We start from the raw sequence: 19604 nt of genomic DNA on the forward strand, positions 1-19604 counted from the left end.
GAATGTTAAAAACAATACAGAATTAAATATTAAATACTTCCCTAAACAGGGCTGCCTTCAGATGTCTTTTAAAAATAGGATAGCTGCTTATTTCCTTGACAGCTGATGGGAGGGCGTTCTACAGGGTGGGCGCCACTACCGAGAAAGCCCTCTGTCTGGTTCCCTGTAACCTCACTTCTCGTAATGAGGGAACAGCCAGAAGACCCTTGGCGCTGGATCTCAGGGAATGTGAATCATAGAATCATAAAGTTGGAGGCACCCTTACCAAGAAATCTGGTAATACAGTAGCATCCAACCTCTGCTTAGTGATGGTGAGTCTACTGTCTTTTCAGGAGGCCTGTTCCATTACTGAACAATTCACACTGTTAGGAAGTTCTTCCTATTTACTTACTTTCTGACATTTATATTATTCTGTGCTCCCCTTACCAAAGCAGTGTGGTTCAAAGGCAACAGTTACCCATCCAGGCAACTGACCAGACCCAAACCTGCTTAGCTTCAGCAAGGCAGTAGTCTCCTGTATCTTCATACCATATTCATAGTTCTTTACATCAGGTTGTAATAAAAAAGATCAGAGGAGTAAAGTAAAATTTACATCAATGATATGCCTTTTGGCTCATGGAGCTGTTTTAAAGCTACCCATTTACTGCCGATAGATGCAATGCAGGGCATCTTGTCTACTCTCTAATTATGAAACTCCACGGTGTGGATGATGTGGGTTGATGTATGGGGAGGATGTTGGTGGGTAATCCTACTTCTGGCAGACATTGGAATGATGGGCGCTCTGTGGGTGCCTGTTCCAGGTCTCACTGCACAGAAGTTCTGTGGCCCTCTTCAGTTTGACTAAGGCAGGCTCCTGCTTGCAGCCAAGTGGCCTCTGATTTATTTGCCATCAGCAGAAGCTGCCATTTTACCCTGCATGCTATAAATCAGCCCTTCTCCATGTAGATTGAATGGTGGCTTCAAAGTTGCTATTCCCATTTGAAATGAACATGTAGGTGAATCAGCTTGTTGTTGTGGGGGCAGGGAGCTACCACAAGCAAAAAAGGAAGTTGATGCAACCAGGGTCGGATATGTACCAGCCCTCCTAGTGTGCAGGTTAGGTGTGCAGCCTTGAGGTCATCTTGGACTCAAAGTTGTCCATGGAGGCGCAGGTCAATTTTGTGTCCAGGGCAGCTGTCTACCCATTCCATCGACCTGCTTGCACACTGTCTTGCCAGAGTGGTACATGCTCTGGTTATCATCCTGCTTAGACTACTGCAATGTGCTCTACACGGGGCTACCTTTGAAGGTGACTTGGAAACTACAACTAATCCAGGATATGACTGCCGGACTGGTGACTGGGAGTGGCTACAGGGACCATATCTCACTGGTTCTAAAAGATCTACATTGGCTCCCAGTACGTTTCTGAGCTCAATTCAAAGTATTGGTGTTGACCTTTAAATGGCATTGGCCCTGTATACCTGAAGGAGTGTCTCTATTTCCATCATTGAGCCCAGACACTGAGGTCCAGCTCTGAAGGCCTTCTGGTGGTTCCCTCAATGTGAGATTTGAAGTTACAGGGAACCAGGCAGAAGGCCTGCTCAGTAGTGGGTCCTACCCTGTAGAACATCCTGTCATCAGATGTCAAAATGATAAACAACTACACAACTTTCTGGAGTCATCTGAAGGCAGCCTTGTATTGGGAAGTTTTTAATATTTGATGTTTCATTGTATTTTTACATTCTGTTGGAAGCTGCCCACAGTGGTATTAATAAAAATAACAACAACAACAACAACAACAACAACAACAACAATTTATTTGTACCCTGCCATCTAGGCGGCTTCCAACAGAGATTAAAAATACATCAAAACATCAGTCATTAAAAACTTCCCTAAACAGGGCTGCCTTCAGATGTCTTCTAAACATCAGGTAGTTGTTTATCTCTTTGACATCTGATGGGAGGGCGTTCCATAGGGCGGGTGCCACTACTGAGAAGGCCCTCTGCCTGGTTCCCTGTAACTTGGCTTCTCGCAGTGAGGGAACCACCAGAAGCCCCTTGGTGCTGGATTTCAGTGTCTGGGCAGAACGATGGGGGTGGAGATGCTCCTTCAGGTATCCTGGGCCAAGGCTGTTTAAGGCTTTAAAGGTCAACACCCAGTCAGATGGGTGGGGTCCTAATAAATAACAACAACAACTATGATTGCCACAGAATTGCCACTAGATCCACAGTGCTTAGTTCAGAGTGGAGAAGATGGGAAGAACATGAGAACATACCTTATACCAGCTCAGAACTAAACTATAGGCCCATCTGCACCATACATTTAAAGCATTGCTGATACCATTTTAAACAGCCATGGCTTCCCTCAAAGAATTCTGGGGGCTGTAGTTTGCTAAGGGCACTGAGAGTTGTTCCCCTCAGAGAGCTCCAGTTCCCAGAGTCCCTTGGCAAGAAGGATTGTTAACTCCTCCCTGGGAAGTGTGAGGGGAATAACGGCTCTCAGGTGCCTCTTCCTCTTGTGGTCCCACCTGTATGGCAGCACTGGAACTCTTTGGGCAGAGAAAGGCATGGATTTGGTGCTCCTGTCATGCTGACCCATTGAATCAGTGTGGGGAAAAATCCACCCTAGGAAGCTTTGAAGCACCCAGGTCCTCCAAAGTGCTCTGCAGGAGTGGGATGCTAATTCAGCTAAACTAGTGAGATACTTTGGCCTGCTTTATAAGCAGATGAATTCAGTCCATACTAGGCTGACATTGGGTGCGCATGTGAGAGGCATGTTTCATTATGACACCGCCAACAGATTGTGTGTATGCTGCATTTCTATTAGCGGCCACCTGACCTCGGAGAAGAAAAACATACCAGACCCACCAAGAAATATTTGATACACAAGTTATTCCTGTCAATACATTAAATATTCAGAAGAAATATAAATATTTAAGGTGGTAAATTATGTCTGCCAAATGTCTGAACAGCTGCCTTTGAATATAAGGACACAGGGAGGATATGGGTGTATATGTTCAGCAGAATGCACTCCCTAAAATGCCTCAAATTTTTCCATATCTGATCATTTAAAAAAATTAAGAGAAATAATGGCAACATTTGGAGGCTCAGTAGGATTCAGTGGACCTTATATAGGTCTCCTTTTATCCAAAGGAAGGAACTGTGGATACTCTAAAGGAGGAAATTCAGGCTGTCAATTCAAGATGGGTTGTTTATTGTTTTGCTGGTTTGATTTACTTGTTTCTATCCTGTATTTTATTCTGCGAACCACCTTATGATGAATATCTTATTCAAAATCTAATAAATAATAATAATAACGTTTGGTGGTTATCCTGAATTTTCTGGTGCAATTATCCCGTGTCTTTTCTAACCATAAAAAGTTTGATAAGAAAACTGATGGAAAACTACGCTGGAAAACGTTGGCAAAGTTGTATAGCCTCCACATGAACATATCAGGATGAATGCCTGGTAAAGCATCATTTATAGCAACATTGTACTCTGAGTGCTCAATAAACAATTGGCCTGGAAGCTCCCTAAATATCAGTTCAAATGGAGTTGTTACTGGGATTGGATTGGGTGGGATGATAGAAGTATAGTTCCTGCTAGTTCCATTACATGTGGTGGAGTGGGAGGTTGCTGCAAATTGACTGTTCCTCTGTGTGCAATTGACTTAGATGAGTTCCATGATTGATTAAGAGGAAAGGCCTTTTATCAATTGCTAAGGATGTGGGGAGAAAATGAGGACAGCAAACACACGGAGGAATTCTACTGGAAGGGAGGGGCAAGATTATGTCCCAGGGCTACTGTCAGAAGCAGTTTGCTTGGTTCCCTGGCAGGTGTGTCACTTAAGAGGGGGGACGGTGAGGTGGTGTGGGGGTTGGTGCGGTGCAGATGCACTGGCAGAACCCATCTGATGCTCCCACTGGTATGTCCGCACTGTACAGACACCCCCACCGCCTCACCCCTTCACCCTCCCCATAAGCATCAGCAATGCGCTTGCCAGGAAGGAAGCATTGTGGCTCAAGTTGCTGCTGGCTGCTGTGGCTCTGTCTGGGAGCACCTTTGGTTCAACAACCAAGAGCTCAGTTAGCCTGGGGAATAGCAAAGCATCCCGCCAGCAAACCCTTCTAGGCTGTGGCTGGCAGGAGACTAAGAATGCAGCAACTGTCAATAACGTTATCCCTTTGGAACTGGGTTGGGCTTGGCCACATGGAAGGTTGAATCAAATACACCCCTACTTTCTTTGAGAAAAGAGATGGATAAAATGGTTAATTTAGTGTCGTTGGCATAAATATCCCTTGCCATACTGCAGTCCTTATTAGTCAATCACTTTATATATTAGCAGTTATACATTTCTGAGAGAAACAGGAGAAAAGCAAAGAGAAATGAGATGACATGAGACACTGGGATGAGGTAGGAATTCATTAAAATGAATAAAAGAGAAAACAAAAGACTTGGAGGGGAGAAGGCGGGGTGTATGTAATCCTGCAGTCCTAAACAGTAACTTATGCACAGATAACTCACATCTGATTTGCAGGTCTATTAGTTCAGCTATTTGTTAAAAACGTCATACCAGAGCAACCGCTACTTCACACAATCGCTATGCAATCTGTGTACTGCAGTATCAATACTTTCTCAAAGAGGCACATGTGGATTTGCCTAAGACATATTAAAGGCTGATTCTTTGTGCAACTGAATTGCTGCTTGTTATCAACCATGATGGGTCATGGATTTGCAAGAACAATGCGAGTGACAAATCAAGTAAAATGGGAGTTGGTCAGGGGTAACTGAGGCTGGCAAGCACCTTTTACCTATGCTATACCTGATGGGAAATGAAACTGATACAACGGAGAAATGGCAAATTAAAACCCCAAAGAATCAAATTTCTCACCATCACATGTACAGGTAGCTGGTAGAACAACCCTATGCATATCTGCTCAGAAGTAAGTCCTGTTTAGTTCAACGGGACTTACTCCCAGGTAAATGTGCATAGGAGCGCAGCCCACGCTTACTCCCAGCCTTGGCATTTGTGTAAGGCCTAGAATTTATTTCAACTAATAGTGTTATTATTAGAGGTGCTGGAAAGCTGTATTTGTAAAGAGATACTAGGCTTAAGCCAGGAACACTGAACGGTGGGGCTCTTTACAAACTTGACTATGGGAAGAGTTTAGAAGTGTCACTTCAGGCCAGTTGCCAGAAACCTCTAGCAGACGTTCCTATAGATCATAATGGATCAAAACAACAAGGAATTATGGCGTAGAAATAATTGAGCTGCAGCAGCTTCACTACGACTGTCTTCCTGAGTTTGTTTTGAAAAAGTGCAACGAAAAGGCTGCACCAAGACAGAAGATGCAAGGAAAATTCTGTGGTTCTAGGCTAATTTCAGACTAGGAGTGGTGGGAGTTCATTTAAGTATATGCTTTGACTTGGGTGAGGGAAGCCTTTAGTGCTCACAACAGTAAGGTTGCATCCTGGGATTATATAAAAAAGAGGAGCATCTAAAAGAACAAATAGCATACCAAACAAACAAAAGAAAATGAGGACCAAAGGACCTGCTCCAATGCTCGCTGTACTCAGTCTAATCTCCCCATGAATCCATTTGGATTGGTGCTTTATTTTGTAAGTATCAGAATGAGATAAATATTTCAAGAAAAAGCTAGAATAACCCATGTGACATAGATTCTGAACATGAGTTGTTGTTGTTGTATGCACTACTGAAAATGAGATACGAGAATCCAAGCCCTGTGTCTGAACTGGTCATAAACAGAGATGAGAAAAATGTTGAACAGAGTTTCAAGCCTTCCAAACAAAAGAGGATTATGATTATGCGTTTCATTGAGCCCAATTCAGCATGTCTTTCTACTTCACAACATCACATGTGGAAATGTTCAAGTTGTGAGAATGTCTTTGAGAAGTAAAACACATTAGACCAGCAGATGATAAAACTGGACCAGTTTGGAACCTTTGAGTCATTAAGGGCCCGGAAGTATTATAAATGTAGGTTTTAGAAAAGTCCAATCAGGCAGGACTGCATTTTACATAGGATCAGGCAATTTATTTCCCCTTAAGTCCTTTTGCTCAGGTTGCTTTGTTTCTCATGGGGTTTTCTTTGCCTGTTGGTCAAAATAATCATGCCTTTGCAATCTGGTAGTTGCATGTAAAAATCAAGACGTTGGGGCAAACGTATGTCTGGTTCCAAGGTGGAGTTAATGACTCAATATAAAACACTGTCATGCATAAATAGGCTTTAAAGGTACCTTGTGCACATCACAATCCTTGCCAACAGTCACTTCTAAGTGACAGGGGTTCTGAGTGTCCATATTCAATATGGGGATTTGTTTGACGGAGTGACCCTGCATTTTCATCTGCATAGTCTATATATGGAAAACTAAATCCACAACTGTTAGAATGTTTCTGAAACCAGCAGAATATAAGATGCAGATTTTTCCCCCTTTAAACATTTATAAATATATATATATAAGTTTTACCTCTTGGCCCATTTCCATACTGCAAAGTTTTGTTGACTGAGCTTTGGCATCAACCATAACATTAAACATGGTGCATATTGACTGAGGGACTCTGAAATCTGTTGACCGGCTTGTTTTTTGAAGCTTTACTTCAAACGCAATCCTGGTTCTGTTAAAAGTAATAAAAAATAAAATAAAAGGAACATTTTAAAAGTTAAGATACTGAGGCTGCTAATTTGACTGAGCAATACAATACTCCGAAGTCTTCATTTTCCTGTGTGTTCTGGGAGACCAGTGGGAAGGGGAGCTGGTCACAGCAGGAGAAGGAGACCCTACAGCCTGCCTCACTCAGCCTCTTGACCCCTCTCGCTTCTGAGTCTGCACTGCTGTCTGCCACAGCCTTTCCCTGCTCACTAAATCCTGTTGCCTCTTCTGCTCCTAACACCTCCTCCTCCCAGTCTACTCCTTCTCTCTCTAACCACCCATTGTCGTCCCACCACCAGCCCTCTGATTCTGAGCCTTCTTCATCTGGGGGTTCCTTAAGGGTTCCTTGGCTTGTACCTCCCACCACTTCTCTGCATCCAGCCAGTCCATGACAACTGATTTCTACTCCGGACATGGAACAGATAAGTGAAGCTCATCAGTTTCTGCTCCTGTTTCCAATTCATCTGAATTCTCCAATATTCCTAGCCCAACACATTTTGGAATGTAAAAGAAAAATGTTCATGAATGGCAACTCACACTTTTTAGCTTATTTCTTTAGTGATTTGCCAAAGCTACAAAAGTTTATCTTTGCAGGTTGCAAACTAATTTATAACTGAAGTATACCAGGAACCAAACAGAAAACTCACAGCAGTATAGGAAATCATATGGGTGTTCATTACTCAGCACTGATTATACAAACCTGTTAATTGATTAACTCCACCAAAATACTGAATTGTTGCATTTTCATTTTGTCATAATGTGACTCGTTTGCCTGAACGCTTCTGAATTGTCACATAAACTGCTATAAGTCGATTCTTTGACAAGTAAATATACAACACCTCTTCAGGTTCTATTGCAAAACAGGAGCCCCAGGTTTATTTCTTCTCTTCTCATTATGCCATTTACCCAACCTATTCCAATATCAGCCAATGATGTGGATTTGAGTGGGGAAAACCATCTTCTTCTTCATCAGCATCATTACTACTATTACAACATTTCTATCCTATCTTTCTTCCAAGGAGCTCAAGGTTCTCACCCTCTCCATTTCATCCTCACAGCAAAAAACAGTGACTGGCCCAAGGTCACAAACACAGGGTGAGATTCATGTCTGAGAAGGCATTTAGACCTCGACCTGCCATCTCTTAGACCAGCACTCTAACCACTACATCCCACTGGCTCACCATAGCATAGCATGATGACATGTCATATGATCAGTTGAACCAGCTATTTTTTGGGGGGTGGGGGCAAGAAAGAGGGAGAGAATGAAGAATGCCACCATCATTTTTTGGCAGTAGCCCCAAGTATGTAGTTCTGACCTGAACGACTACTCTTGTTTGATTTGAGAAGGCTGCTCGCCATTACTGAACTTCTCATTGAGGAACCCCTGCTAAGGCTTACTTAAAACTCTCACAGAAGCTACTCATCAAGTACTTAATTTTTTGGGAAGTCATTTCCAGCATGCATTGCCCCAATTGCAGAAGCAGAATTGCACAATTGCGCAGAAGCAATTGGATGTGATTTCAAAACTTAGATGCACGCTATGTGGACACTAGTTGCTTCCACCAGTGCTTCCACTGAGAGCCAGTGTGGTGCAGTGGTTAAGAGCAGTGGACTCGTAATCTGGTGAACAGGGTTCGCGTCTCCGCTTCTCCACGTGCAGCTGCTGGGTGACCTTGGGCTAGTCACACTTCTTTGAAGACTCTCAGCCCCACTCACCTCACAGAGTGTTTGTTGTGGGGGAGGAAGGGAAAGGAGAATGTTAGCCACTTTGAGACTTCTTAGGGTAGTGATAAAGCGGGATATCAAATTCAAACTCCTCTTCCACCAGTGGTGAAGCATGGGAGGGGGTACAGAGGTGGCTGCCCTGGGCACAAAATCGTTAGGGGCACAAAATATCAACACCCGGTGTTGCCTCAATACAGCTGCACAGTTTTGTCGCTGGGCTCTGTTGAATACAGCTTCTCCATGTGCATCAGGAAGTGACTTCTCCAGACAACAATCTCCTGGGTGATGCGGATGCCGTTAGGAAGCTGAATGCTCATGCACACTCCCCATCGTTTCCCCTCCCTCCCACCACCTCCGCGTGGCCCCGGACGCTGGCAACCCGTGCTACGCCACTGGTTTCCACTTACCTCTTCACACAGGACTCAATCATATCGCTAGCCATAAGCTTTAAGCGCTGTTCTAGGTGTTTCCCAAACTCTTCCTCAGGCCAGTGTAAATCCCTGATGAAGGTCTGTAAGGCATCCAATTTCCAAAACAGATCTTCTGACGTTCCTGATCCATTGCTGACAGGAGAAAAGGAAAAATAGGAATGACAGGAGAGGTTACAGCCTGCTCTCTGGCTCTGGAAACCTAATGTGGAGATCGTTCTTGCACACGTAACGGGGGCGTAACAGTGACCGGAGACACAGAACAATGCCAGGGAGAATCTCCATCATCAGGGTTTTACACTATACATTTTCTTCTTCTTCTAATCTACCTAGCTGTTACAAGTCTTTCCAGATCAGACAGAAGAGGGTAACGAACGTTTATCTGGAAACAGTGCATATGGCATAAAAAACAAAAAAACCAGCCTGTTTCAATAATCACATTAGGGTATGTAGTTATTGAACTGAAGGCTATACAACGTGAAGGCAAATCTCTGGTTGATAATAACCGCAGTACACAAACGTATGTGGTTATTCTTCGGTTTCATGCACTTCCCGCATTGCAAGCTTCATTCTCTTCGTTCTCCTTCCCCCATCCCCAAGGGTTTCAGGAGAAAACAAGAACAGTGCTAACAAGTGGTGAGCGAGGACACACTTTTTGAACAGCTGGAAACAAATCAGGGTAAGGCAATTGAATAATTCACAATGAGACATCCTTTTACATATCTCAGAAAACTTTGGCTTTGTTGATTTCTCTACCTCTTTTTCGTTTGGGACTCCCCCCCCCTCCCCAAATTTCCTTTCTCTTTTTCAGAAAGAGAAATAAATATATCTGACCAGACTTCTGTAAGTTTCCTTTTGCTTTTTGCAATGCCTTTACAATTCTGTGCAGGTTCAATAAAGCGCAGGTTCTCTTACCCAGATCTTCCATACAGATGGGACCAGCCAGTCCAGCTGATTTAGACTTCTCTTCAGCTACAATTATGCCTAATGCCTCTACTTACAGGATAAGATATGAGCTTCAGATTGTGCTTCATGCTGAGAAATTTATGCACCTCTCTCCTTCTCTCTCTCATCCCTCTCTCCACATTGATTATGACCAAGGGAAGTTGAAGAAGCGCACCCGACTCCTCGCATACCACTAATGCTAACACAATAATTTGTATTTACACACCATGCATTACCAGGTCATGCTGATATCGTCTATAGAAACAAGTAAGGATGGGTGTTTCCATTGTGACAGATGCCAGCTGCATTGAGTTAATGCTACAGAAGGGAAGATATAGCTAAATGCACACATGGCTACTGCAGGGTGAAGACTATATTCCCAACATGCCGGGGGGGGGGCACAGTCCTTTGAATCCTGCACTAACAAAGGTATTTATTCCCCAAAGAATGCATCAACTCAGTTGTAATAAATAGACATGTCTATGTAATGGCGTGAAAACACTGAAACATGTCCTTAATGGGTAGAAGGGAGATGGGCCCAATGAAAAGATAAGAGAATCAGGCTTTTTCTTGAATGGTTGGTTAAGCAAAGAAGTAGCACACATCATAACAGTGGCATAATTGGCTAAGCATCATTTCAGTTCTTCTGATTTAAACATACATTGAGAATAATTACCTTCTCTTTATTATTATTTTTTAAATCCAGTCTAATCCTGCCTTTGGAATAGAGCGTATTTATGTTTGAAGCAATCAGATATCCAGGAATGGGGGGGAAAACCTGGTATTTAGTATTACAACATGGCGATACCCATCTGCTTCCAGAATTTTCAAATAAAAAAATAATCTCTGGGTTGATTTTGTATCTCCCATTTGAAGAGTTCACTGGATTTTGAAAAGCGGAGAGCAATATCACACATTTGGCTTAAAGCTGACAAGTTCAGTAGCTCATTTTTCCCCATCATACTGCTTTTAAGATGAATTTGTGTTCAAGTTTTATTCTTTAAATAAAATCATACGCGAAACTTAAGATGACTGCTTTGTCTTTGACTGCCATCCTAAATGCATGCCCTCATCAGAAAGTGACATTCAAGTCATTCAATGAGACTTACTCATGAGTAAGCATGTCCAGGACTGAGGCCTTGATTCTTATCTTTTCGAAAACAAAACAAAACAATATCACAGAGCATGCACAGAGAGAAAGTAAAACTGTCAGTTAACTATTTACACATACTGCCTAGTCTAGTCTAGCCTTTAATAAACCAGCTTAGCATGAATATGAGTTGCATTTCATGGAATTATCAGTTCTGGTACTTTAAAAAAACCTCTATATATACAATTAAATAGATGAATACAGCATTTTCTTGTACAGTGATTCATTTGACTTGCTTTTCAAAATCATAACGTTTTGGTGGAAATGGCCTTTAGATTAAAATTTGAATACCGTTTCCTGTCCCCAAATGATTGTTCAAAAAGGCAGTACGATAAGCTTCATCGTGCTTGGATTGGGCCTGGTAGGGTGGAAGGCAGGGAGCCCAACAGTAGGTGGCGCCATAGACAACAACAGGCAGAGCCAACTAGATCCAGTTTTTTCTGAACCCTCCACCCTGCTGAGTTCTACAATGGGAACACTGAGACAGAGGAGGAGGAAGATGACAGCCAGCGACCCCTCTCTGGATGGGTTGTAAGAAGGCAGGCAGATCGGGAGGTTGGCTGAGGGTAGGCTGACGCACAGAAGCGACACTTGTGGGTGGGAAGTTGACATCTGTGCTCACACTTCTGGCAGGGCTATGCTTTCTTTGGTCGCTCCAAATGCGTCCCACTGACTTCCATGGGGCAATTTGGAGTGAGACTGAAACCATTCATATACATTTGCCTCTCTGGATGTACTAGCCAGGTCCCAACTTCAATCCCCACTGTCATCTCCAAGTAGGGCTGGGATAAACTCCTTCTTGAAACCCTAGGGATCCACTGCCATTCGGTGTAGACCAATGTTTCCCAAACGTGGGTCTCTAGCTGTTTTTTGACTACAACTCCCATCATCCCTAGCTAGCAAGACTAGTGGTCAGAGATGATGGGAATCGTAGTTCAATAACAGCTGGAGGCCCAAGTTTGGGAAACACTGTTGTAGACAATATTGAGCCAGATGGACCAATGGTCCAATTCATTATAAGGCAGCTTCCTATGTTCCTATGTAGCTGCAGCTTTCCTGTTCACAGAAGAAGAGGAGCGTAAATCCTGCCTGGGTTCTCTCTTCTGACATTCCACTACTCATGCAAGGAGACCTATGTGAGCAGCTACTTGCAAGGGTTAGCTGTCTGCAGGAATGGAAGACCTCAGCTCATGATGGTCACAGACTGCCATGGTTTCCCCACTTCCCTTTGTAATGTGGTTATAGGACTGGTGTGCCAGGCCATGGTCCTAGATAACTTGAGGAAAGCTATCTAAGCAACAGCAGCTTTGGGATGCAGATCTTCCAGCGGTATTTAGGGTTGGGCCCAAGCAACTTTGCCATCTAGGACCAGGCAGCCTCCTTCACTACTGCATTTTGCAGCATCGGAAACCGCCCCATGCTTCAGACACCACAGAGAAGCCACCTGAAGTTTCACAAGGCTTTGCCAAAGTGTCCAGGGCAGCAGGTGGCAAAGGGGCATTCCTGTTCTGATTTGCTAGCAGCAAGAAAGTGCTCATTTTGCTGCCCCTCCCAACCTGCCGCCTGAGGCAGGTGATTCAGTATGCTAGGGCCAACTCTGAAAGCACTTATTCCAACAGTGTAAATGTTGTTTTCTTTCTTTTTAACAATCATTTAGGAAAGCAGGAACAATCAGGTGAAGCATATGGGCTTTTAGATCCCAATAAAGATAATGGCAAAATTAGCTGAGCACAGGATAGTTTCTTTTTTAATAGCACACATCATTGACACTTATCTCACGGTTCGCAACCAACACAATAGTATTTTTTTTTTGGTGCGCCGATCCAAATCTTATCAACAGGTATGTTGACAAGTGTCAAGTGTGGAAGGAAAAAAATGCATTCGATACAGACATCCGTGCTAAATTTTAACAGAACGCGCGCCAAATTTAGTCCTTCTCTAGAAAGAGACGTCAATCTCGCTTGTTCTCTTAAAGAGGCTCTAGCAAAGAGAAATAAACAATCCATATCCATGCCAAGGAAACTTTTGATTTAAATGAGATCTATTGAACTGAATACACACTCAGCATCATATATAGCAGCCATCCATGACGGTGCAGAAAAGGCAGGCATTTGGGGGATGCCTAGCGGGATGTTAACTGGTAGATTTGGAACTTTGGGGAGATTCACATTTGGTAGGTTCACATTGGGCAGATTACTTGTTAAACTCCTGTGGAAGAAACAGACAGAAAAAGAAAAAAATACCATCACGGTGACAATGCAGATGCAGCAGAAGCACAGTGGCACTCATAAACAAATCTGCAAAGTTCACAGCGAGACGACAGTCAAAAGACCCAAACCAAAAACATTTCAGAGAGAAGCATGAATATGGAAGGCTTGGGGGTTTGTTTGTTTTTAAAGCAGTCTGCAATTGAAAATAACAATGACAAACAACAAGTTGCTGAAAAGAAAAGAGAGCCGGGACGAAAACGAAAGAAGAGACGTTTATAAAGTAGCAAATTAAAACATCAATACAGAAGGACGTAACCTACATAGATCCTGAGGACTTTTCAAAGCACAGAGACTGGTTCCTATTTACAGTGAGGGAACGCACTTCAGGGATCCAAATGTACAATAGGGAGGACATAATGACATAGTTACCCTAAGGCCGCAGTCCCATATACACTTTACTAGGGAGTAAGCCCCATTGGACACAGCGGGACTTACTTCTGAGTAAATATGCATAGGGATTGCACTATAAGTTTCAAAATTAATATTATTTTAAATGATGGTTTGTTTGTCTTTTAAAAATAGGGATAGCCAATGAATATAGAATCTGAACTTCCTTTCTCCATATAAATACATTTTTTCTTACGGACTCAGGGAACAGTATTCAAACTCTCAACAACTGAAACAAACACTTCCTACAATTTGAGTAGGTTTGCCATATGTCCAGGATTTTCCGAACATATCCAGAATACTGGGAAAATCTGGATGCATGGCAGCCCATGTTGGCAGTGCAGTTTTTGCAAATTTTCCATAAAAAATAGCTCAAAAACGATCTTGCCAAAAAGCTCAAGAACTTTCGGCAGTACTAAAAATAGCTCAACAACCTTAAATTTGGGCATACACAAATAAATCCCTGATCCTATGTTTCTATGTGGCCATAAGAACTTGATGAGAGCTCCTATACTTAAAGCAGGATTTCCCATTTATTTCAGTTGAGTGGGAATGCACACACAAAGCTGTCTTTCCCATACAAGTGAACAGAGAATCCTTACATGCATGTGTTATCTTTGGCAGTCACAGAAAGTTACTTATTGTTCGTTGATAGCGATTATCACCAAACTCTGCTCAAAACAGAATTGGGTGGGGCATGTGTGGTTCTGTCCACAGCGGAACTGAACTATAGGGGATTTGTAAGCCTCCTTAGGGGATTTGTAAGCAGGTGCGGAGATCTCCTGGCCTGTGGTACAGCGGGTAGGGGAAGCTTGTGGAGCCACCAGAACCCAGGGAGACTTGTAAATGTTCTGACTGATCTGGCTTCAGGAATCCAAGGCTGATTTTCCAGCAGCTGATGTGGAAAAGGAAATGAGAGAAATACATTGGGCACCAGCTTGGTTGCAGAAGTTGCCAGAAATAGGAGTACAAGACACCATCCAACCATCTTAGAGACTCCACTCTGGATTTGCGTAGGGTTTTCTGATTGAACTGGCTTCAGGAATCCAAGGCTGATTTTCCAGTAGCGTGAGAAATTCCAGCAGACTTCTAGACTGGAGAAAAACTATTCATCCCAATCCTGTGTGCATTTACTCTGGAGTAAGTCCCTCTGAATTCAACAGAGTTTACTTTCAAGTAAGGGGGTCTAGGATTACATCCATGAAGTCTAGTTTTATGAATATAAACAAGGTCAGCTGATTTCACAGGACTTACTCCCAATAAATGTGCCAAGGATTGCATCCTTATGCTGCAGTTCTACGTATGTCTACTCAGATATAAGTTGTAATGTATTCTATGAAATTTACTCCCAAATTAAATATGTGCAGGGCTGTGGATCTTTAATTTTTCTTTTCTTTTCTGGGGATTGTTATGCAATCTATACTCACATTTTCGTTCCTAATTCTAGTGACAAAACGAATGCCTGAAGGAATGAGCTTGTACGATTGAGGATTTGCTACCCTATAGACTTGAAATATGAGTTCAAAACCTACTTCAGCCCCAGACACTGCAGATCAGGATTAGCAATAGTAACATACATATATGATTAATAATAGTAATAGTAGTAGTAGTAGCAGCAGTAGTAATAATAATAATAGAGAAGCACTTTTTAGTGCTCTGGGACACAATGAGATTTGGGTACATTTTTTCAGCGTGATGTGCATTCAGCTAATCAGTTCTGCTAGTGTAAGCCAGCACAAGGATTCCCGCTAGTGAAAGGGAGCTTCCCCTTCTGCGCCTCACCTACTCCAAATCTGCTCAGGAGGGGCAGGAGAACTGCCAGGACCGTACGCAGTGGGGAGGAGACGGAGATAATTCCATGGGGCAATCATAAATGTTTGCACTGATGGAACAAGCTCCTTAGTCCTGCGCTGACTTCCACCCATTATTCTCATATATTCCCCATGACTTAAATATGGAATCAGCTAACCTCTAGAGCAAAATTAGAAGCCCCTGCTGTGAATGGGAAGAGCTGTCCTATAGGGGAACAGACTCCCACAAGAGGTGATGGACTTTCCTTCCTTAGAGGTTTTTAAGCAGAGGTTGGATGGCCATCTGTCATGGATGCTTTGGCTGAGATTGCAGCCAAAGGAATTGCAGGAAATTGGACCAGATGACCTGCGGGGTTCCTTCCAACTCTACAATTCTATGATCACATGATCCCATTCCCAATTAATAATGTTAATTGACAACAAGGTGGTAGGTTTTCTGGGGCTACTGGAGGTAAAAACCAAACAAGAACACTCTGATGAGCAAGTGCAACCTCTCAGCCTAATACCTGGCTCCCAAAGGAGTGGTAAAAACCATGTCTGACCAGCAGCATTTGACTGCAGGAAGTGGCTCACATAACTGAATACTCCTCCATGCCAGGAAATCCCCTGTATATAACAAACCAGGAAGAAAGCTAGGCTGAAATCCTACTTTATGATAACTATTTGGAGAGGGGGGCATTTTTTGTATAGAGAAGCATTCGGTCATGTACTCATCTGAAGTGGTGCAGTGGAGCCTAGATAAAAGTTTATCACTACAATGAGAGCTATGATTCCAGCAGGCCTGGTACCTGAAATGTGATTTGACTGACTCTCTCTATTGAATACATTATCATGTAATAAAATACATATTCCATAAAAATACACACGGGAGGGTTAGTGACTGTAGACGCTTCATCTGATGAAACAGATGTGACCAGAATAATGACCTCACGAATGAAAACATCTTGCAGTTTTGGTACCTAGAAATTCACTTTCTGAGGATTTTTATGATGCTCTCAACAGGAAACAAACATTTTAGACATAAACAATGCTCACTGAGGACAGCTGGTTATAGCAGACATATTCCAGAGATGACAGTAAGAAAGATATACTCTCATATCATTCATTTTTTTATATATAAAAAGCAAAATGATTTAACTACCATCTGCCCAGCTTAAAGAGAAATGAAACGCTTCTTCATACAATTATATATCACCCACAACAGAGCAAGATTAATTCAGAAATTCCTTGCAGTTTCATTATGAAAGCAAATCCCAGCAACCAGATTAAAGTCATAGAAAGAACTGTACACTTGAGAAATTTACTGGTATGCGAGGGTGGTCAACATTTTGCATATCAATTTCTTTTATTTTTGATTGGCATCATCTCATTGCCCCATGCCAAAATGTGACTGACACCACGGGGAGCCAATGCTGTGTCCTCCTGAAGTTGTTGGGCTATAACTCCCATCAACCACAGCTAGAGGCCAAATGTCAGAGATCATGAGAATTGTAGCCTAACAGCCAGCAAAGGCTGGCACAGTGGGATGGTGCTACACCATTGTTCTCCCAACAGTGGCAACGCCGCCACTCACCATGACCAGTCTGGGCAGGGTGGCAGCAACATCGAGGCGGCAGTGTGCACCAGCAAAGCCCTGACCTTGTCACCGTCCTGCTCTGCTTCTAACCTTGGTAAGCCACAATGATGCCACTCTCAGGAAGGCAGTAGTGTGGCATCATCACTCCGTGCTGGCTGTTCCTACACCTGGAGTGCAGCACATTGGCTACAGCCGTATTATACAGCCCACATTTTAGTATAATCTCAAGCAGGATGTCACAGGGAAAGTGCATCTAAGGCTAAGGGTTCAAAGAAGTGGTATGCATGTGCAAAGGACAGGCCTATGTGAAAACGTTATGTGGAAACCTAAAAACAAAACTCTGGTTGTGTGTCTATGATTCTGCTCTGTGCACACCTATTCTTTGTTTGGATCCCAGCCGATGTATTTGATTACAGACACCGACACAAAACTGGTTCTGAATTAGATTTTTGTGCAGTGAACCTCTGTGTGTTCGGCTGTTTTTCCAAGCCACTTTTGCCCAGGTATGTATTTGTGTTGCCTTTACTCCATGTAAATAGGATGTAATGTTTTCAAACCATTCCAGATGAAGAATGTTGAGTCACCACCAAGTGAAAAATCCCTTCTGCTTCAACTATAATAGAGTAGCAAGGTTTGGCATATGGGTGGCGGGGTAGGGGGAAGGATGAGATCCAGCCATACTCTGAGTAGACCTACTGAAATTGATTAGTAGTATGACTAAGTTGGATATCACCTTAGGTCACCAACAAGACACCCATGGGTACAATGGAAATCTTGAGGCCTTCCTCTGGCACCCATGAAAGGGGGAAAGAAGAGATCTGTTCTTACATACGGCTAGATCTAGACTTTGTCATAATTAGAGTAGTCCATTGAAACCAATGGGACCTATGATACTCATGCCTGACTTAAGTCCCATTGACTGTAATGAGATCTACTCTTAAGTAAGGATCCAATCCACTGTGTTTTAATTAATGGAACTGTTGCCTCCAATCTGTTGGTTTTATTTTTCTAGTTAAGGCTGCAATCCAGAAGGCAATTATGGACTCTTCAGTGGGACCTGCTTATTTCATAATTATATGCTGATTTTCAATTCATTTGCAACCTAAAATATTGCATAACCCTTTAACACAGGCAAATGAATGCCTCTTAATCCAAATTGGAAATGAGTTCTCAGAATGGCTGAGAATCTGTTACAAATTCCAAGATTGATAGGCATATTCAGTTGGACATCAAATGTTAAGAAATTAATTGAAGGCATGTAAATTCATGAAGAAAAGCAACTTAAGCTTGTCAATCACATATAAATACATTTTTTTAAAAAAGATGCTTATTATAATATTTAAAAGGCACTGGATATTCAGTGTTTAATAAAACGTGCATTACTGTAGTTTTACAGTGATAAGCAATATTAGTCATACTTGCTGATTTAAATGGGTATACTCTGAGTATGAGTAATGTTGGGTATCACCCAAAAGATTTACTATTAATAAAATATTTTCTTCCCTCGCAGTCAAGTATTAATGCAATGTTGTTATATGGTGCTGTGTCCACACATACCTTTTTATTCCATTTCTTTTAAAAGCCATATTACAACTCAGTTTCTTTTTCACAGTAAACTAAAACACTGCAGTATATGTAAGAATTTCTGAGCTTCTCTATTTGGACTTTTTTTTTTGGCAGGGGCAACTGATCTTATTTACACATCTAATTATCTGATTTGAAGTTTCAGCCAAGGTATCAGAGTTGCACCTAACAGTAATAGCACCTGGGTGTTATTAGAGCCACAGAACGGCACGTGTGAAAAATGACAATGCTTCTAAATATCACTGCACACATTTCTCTCTTATAAAAGTATCCCTTGTGCTGCAGTCAAATTGGATCAGCTGATGCAGATTGTCTAATACCCATGGGGCAGATATGGGTCCTGTGCTTGCTTGTGCGTAGCCGACAGCAAGGTTGGCTACTGCTAGGGGAGGGCAAGGCAACCAGAACGACCACTGACTTCCATGAGGGAGCAAGGTAAGGACTGCTTACCGTCAGCTGTGTGGTCGGCATTCCTGCAAGCATACAATGAGGTTTCCTTCTGGCAGGTTCTATTGGTCACTCGCCACAATTCCCAGGCCCATTCCGATGCCTCCAGCAGCCTAGGCTTCGGGGTCTACTTCAAGGGTTGTTGGTGCTCCCAGCCATGGCCTGCTCATTGGAGGGAGAAAGGATCACATGCGACCTTACCTTCCTAGAATTCTTCCCCATCCTGGTGGCTGTACATATCTGGGTTGAGGAATGCTGGAACTTCAGGGTCTGACAATCAAGTGGTGGTGAGGGTTCTGGCCAAGCTGTCCTTCTGGTAGGACCTGAGGTTGTTCTGGGCATTTGTGTTCCAGCCTGCTAACATCTCCTTTTCAGCCAGTTTTGTTCCAGTAATAGCACAGTGGACATTCTGTCTCAATTTCAGGAGGATCGCTTTTGAGGCTCAGTTGGATTCAGGGCTCTTTCCTGAGGACCTGTGGGCACTTGGAGGCACTGCGTGATGCAGGGAGTATTACAGTCCATCGCGCCTTCCACATTCCAAGCGTACTCCAGGGCATCGTCTTCCTTTGAAGCCTTTAGGTCTCATGCTGGGGTGGGCCCAGACTCCCCTCAGGCATGAGAGGTGGATTTCC

At 42.9% G+C, this 19604-nt stretch overlaps 1 protein-coding gene across 8 annotated transcripts in view; it reads right to left on the minus strand.

Moving 5' to 3' along the window:
* Positions 1-19604, minus strand: part of CADPS (calcium dependent secretion activator) — a 357825-nt gene that overhangs the window by 64250 nt on the left and 273971 nt on the right. For 5 of the 8 annotated variants that reach the window (XM_081183969.1, XM_081183968.1, XM_081183967.1 and 2 more), the window contains 3 exons: positions 12959-13105; positions 8782-8937; positions 6467-6614 (listed from right to left, as the gene is read on the minus strand). In XM_081183969.1, coding sequence (XP_081040095.1) covers positions 6467-6614; positions 8782-8937; positions 12959-13105 — 451 coding nt within the window. The remainder of the gene's footprint in view (positions 1-6466; positions 6615-8781; positions 8938-12958; positions 13106-19604) is intronic. The other 3 variants (XM_081183972.1, XM_081183971.1, XM_081183970.1) reach the window with 1 other exon arrangement.

This window comes from Podarcis bocagei (genome assembly GCF_964188305.1).
Source record: "Podarcis bocagei genome assembly, chromosome: 2".
Classification (NCBI taxonomy): domain Eukaryota; kingdom Metazoa; phylum Chordata; class Lepidosauria; order Squamata; family Lacertidae; genus Podarcis; species Podarcis bocagei.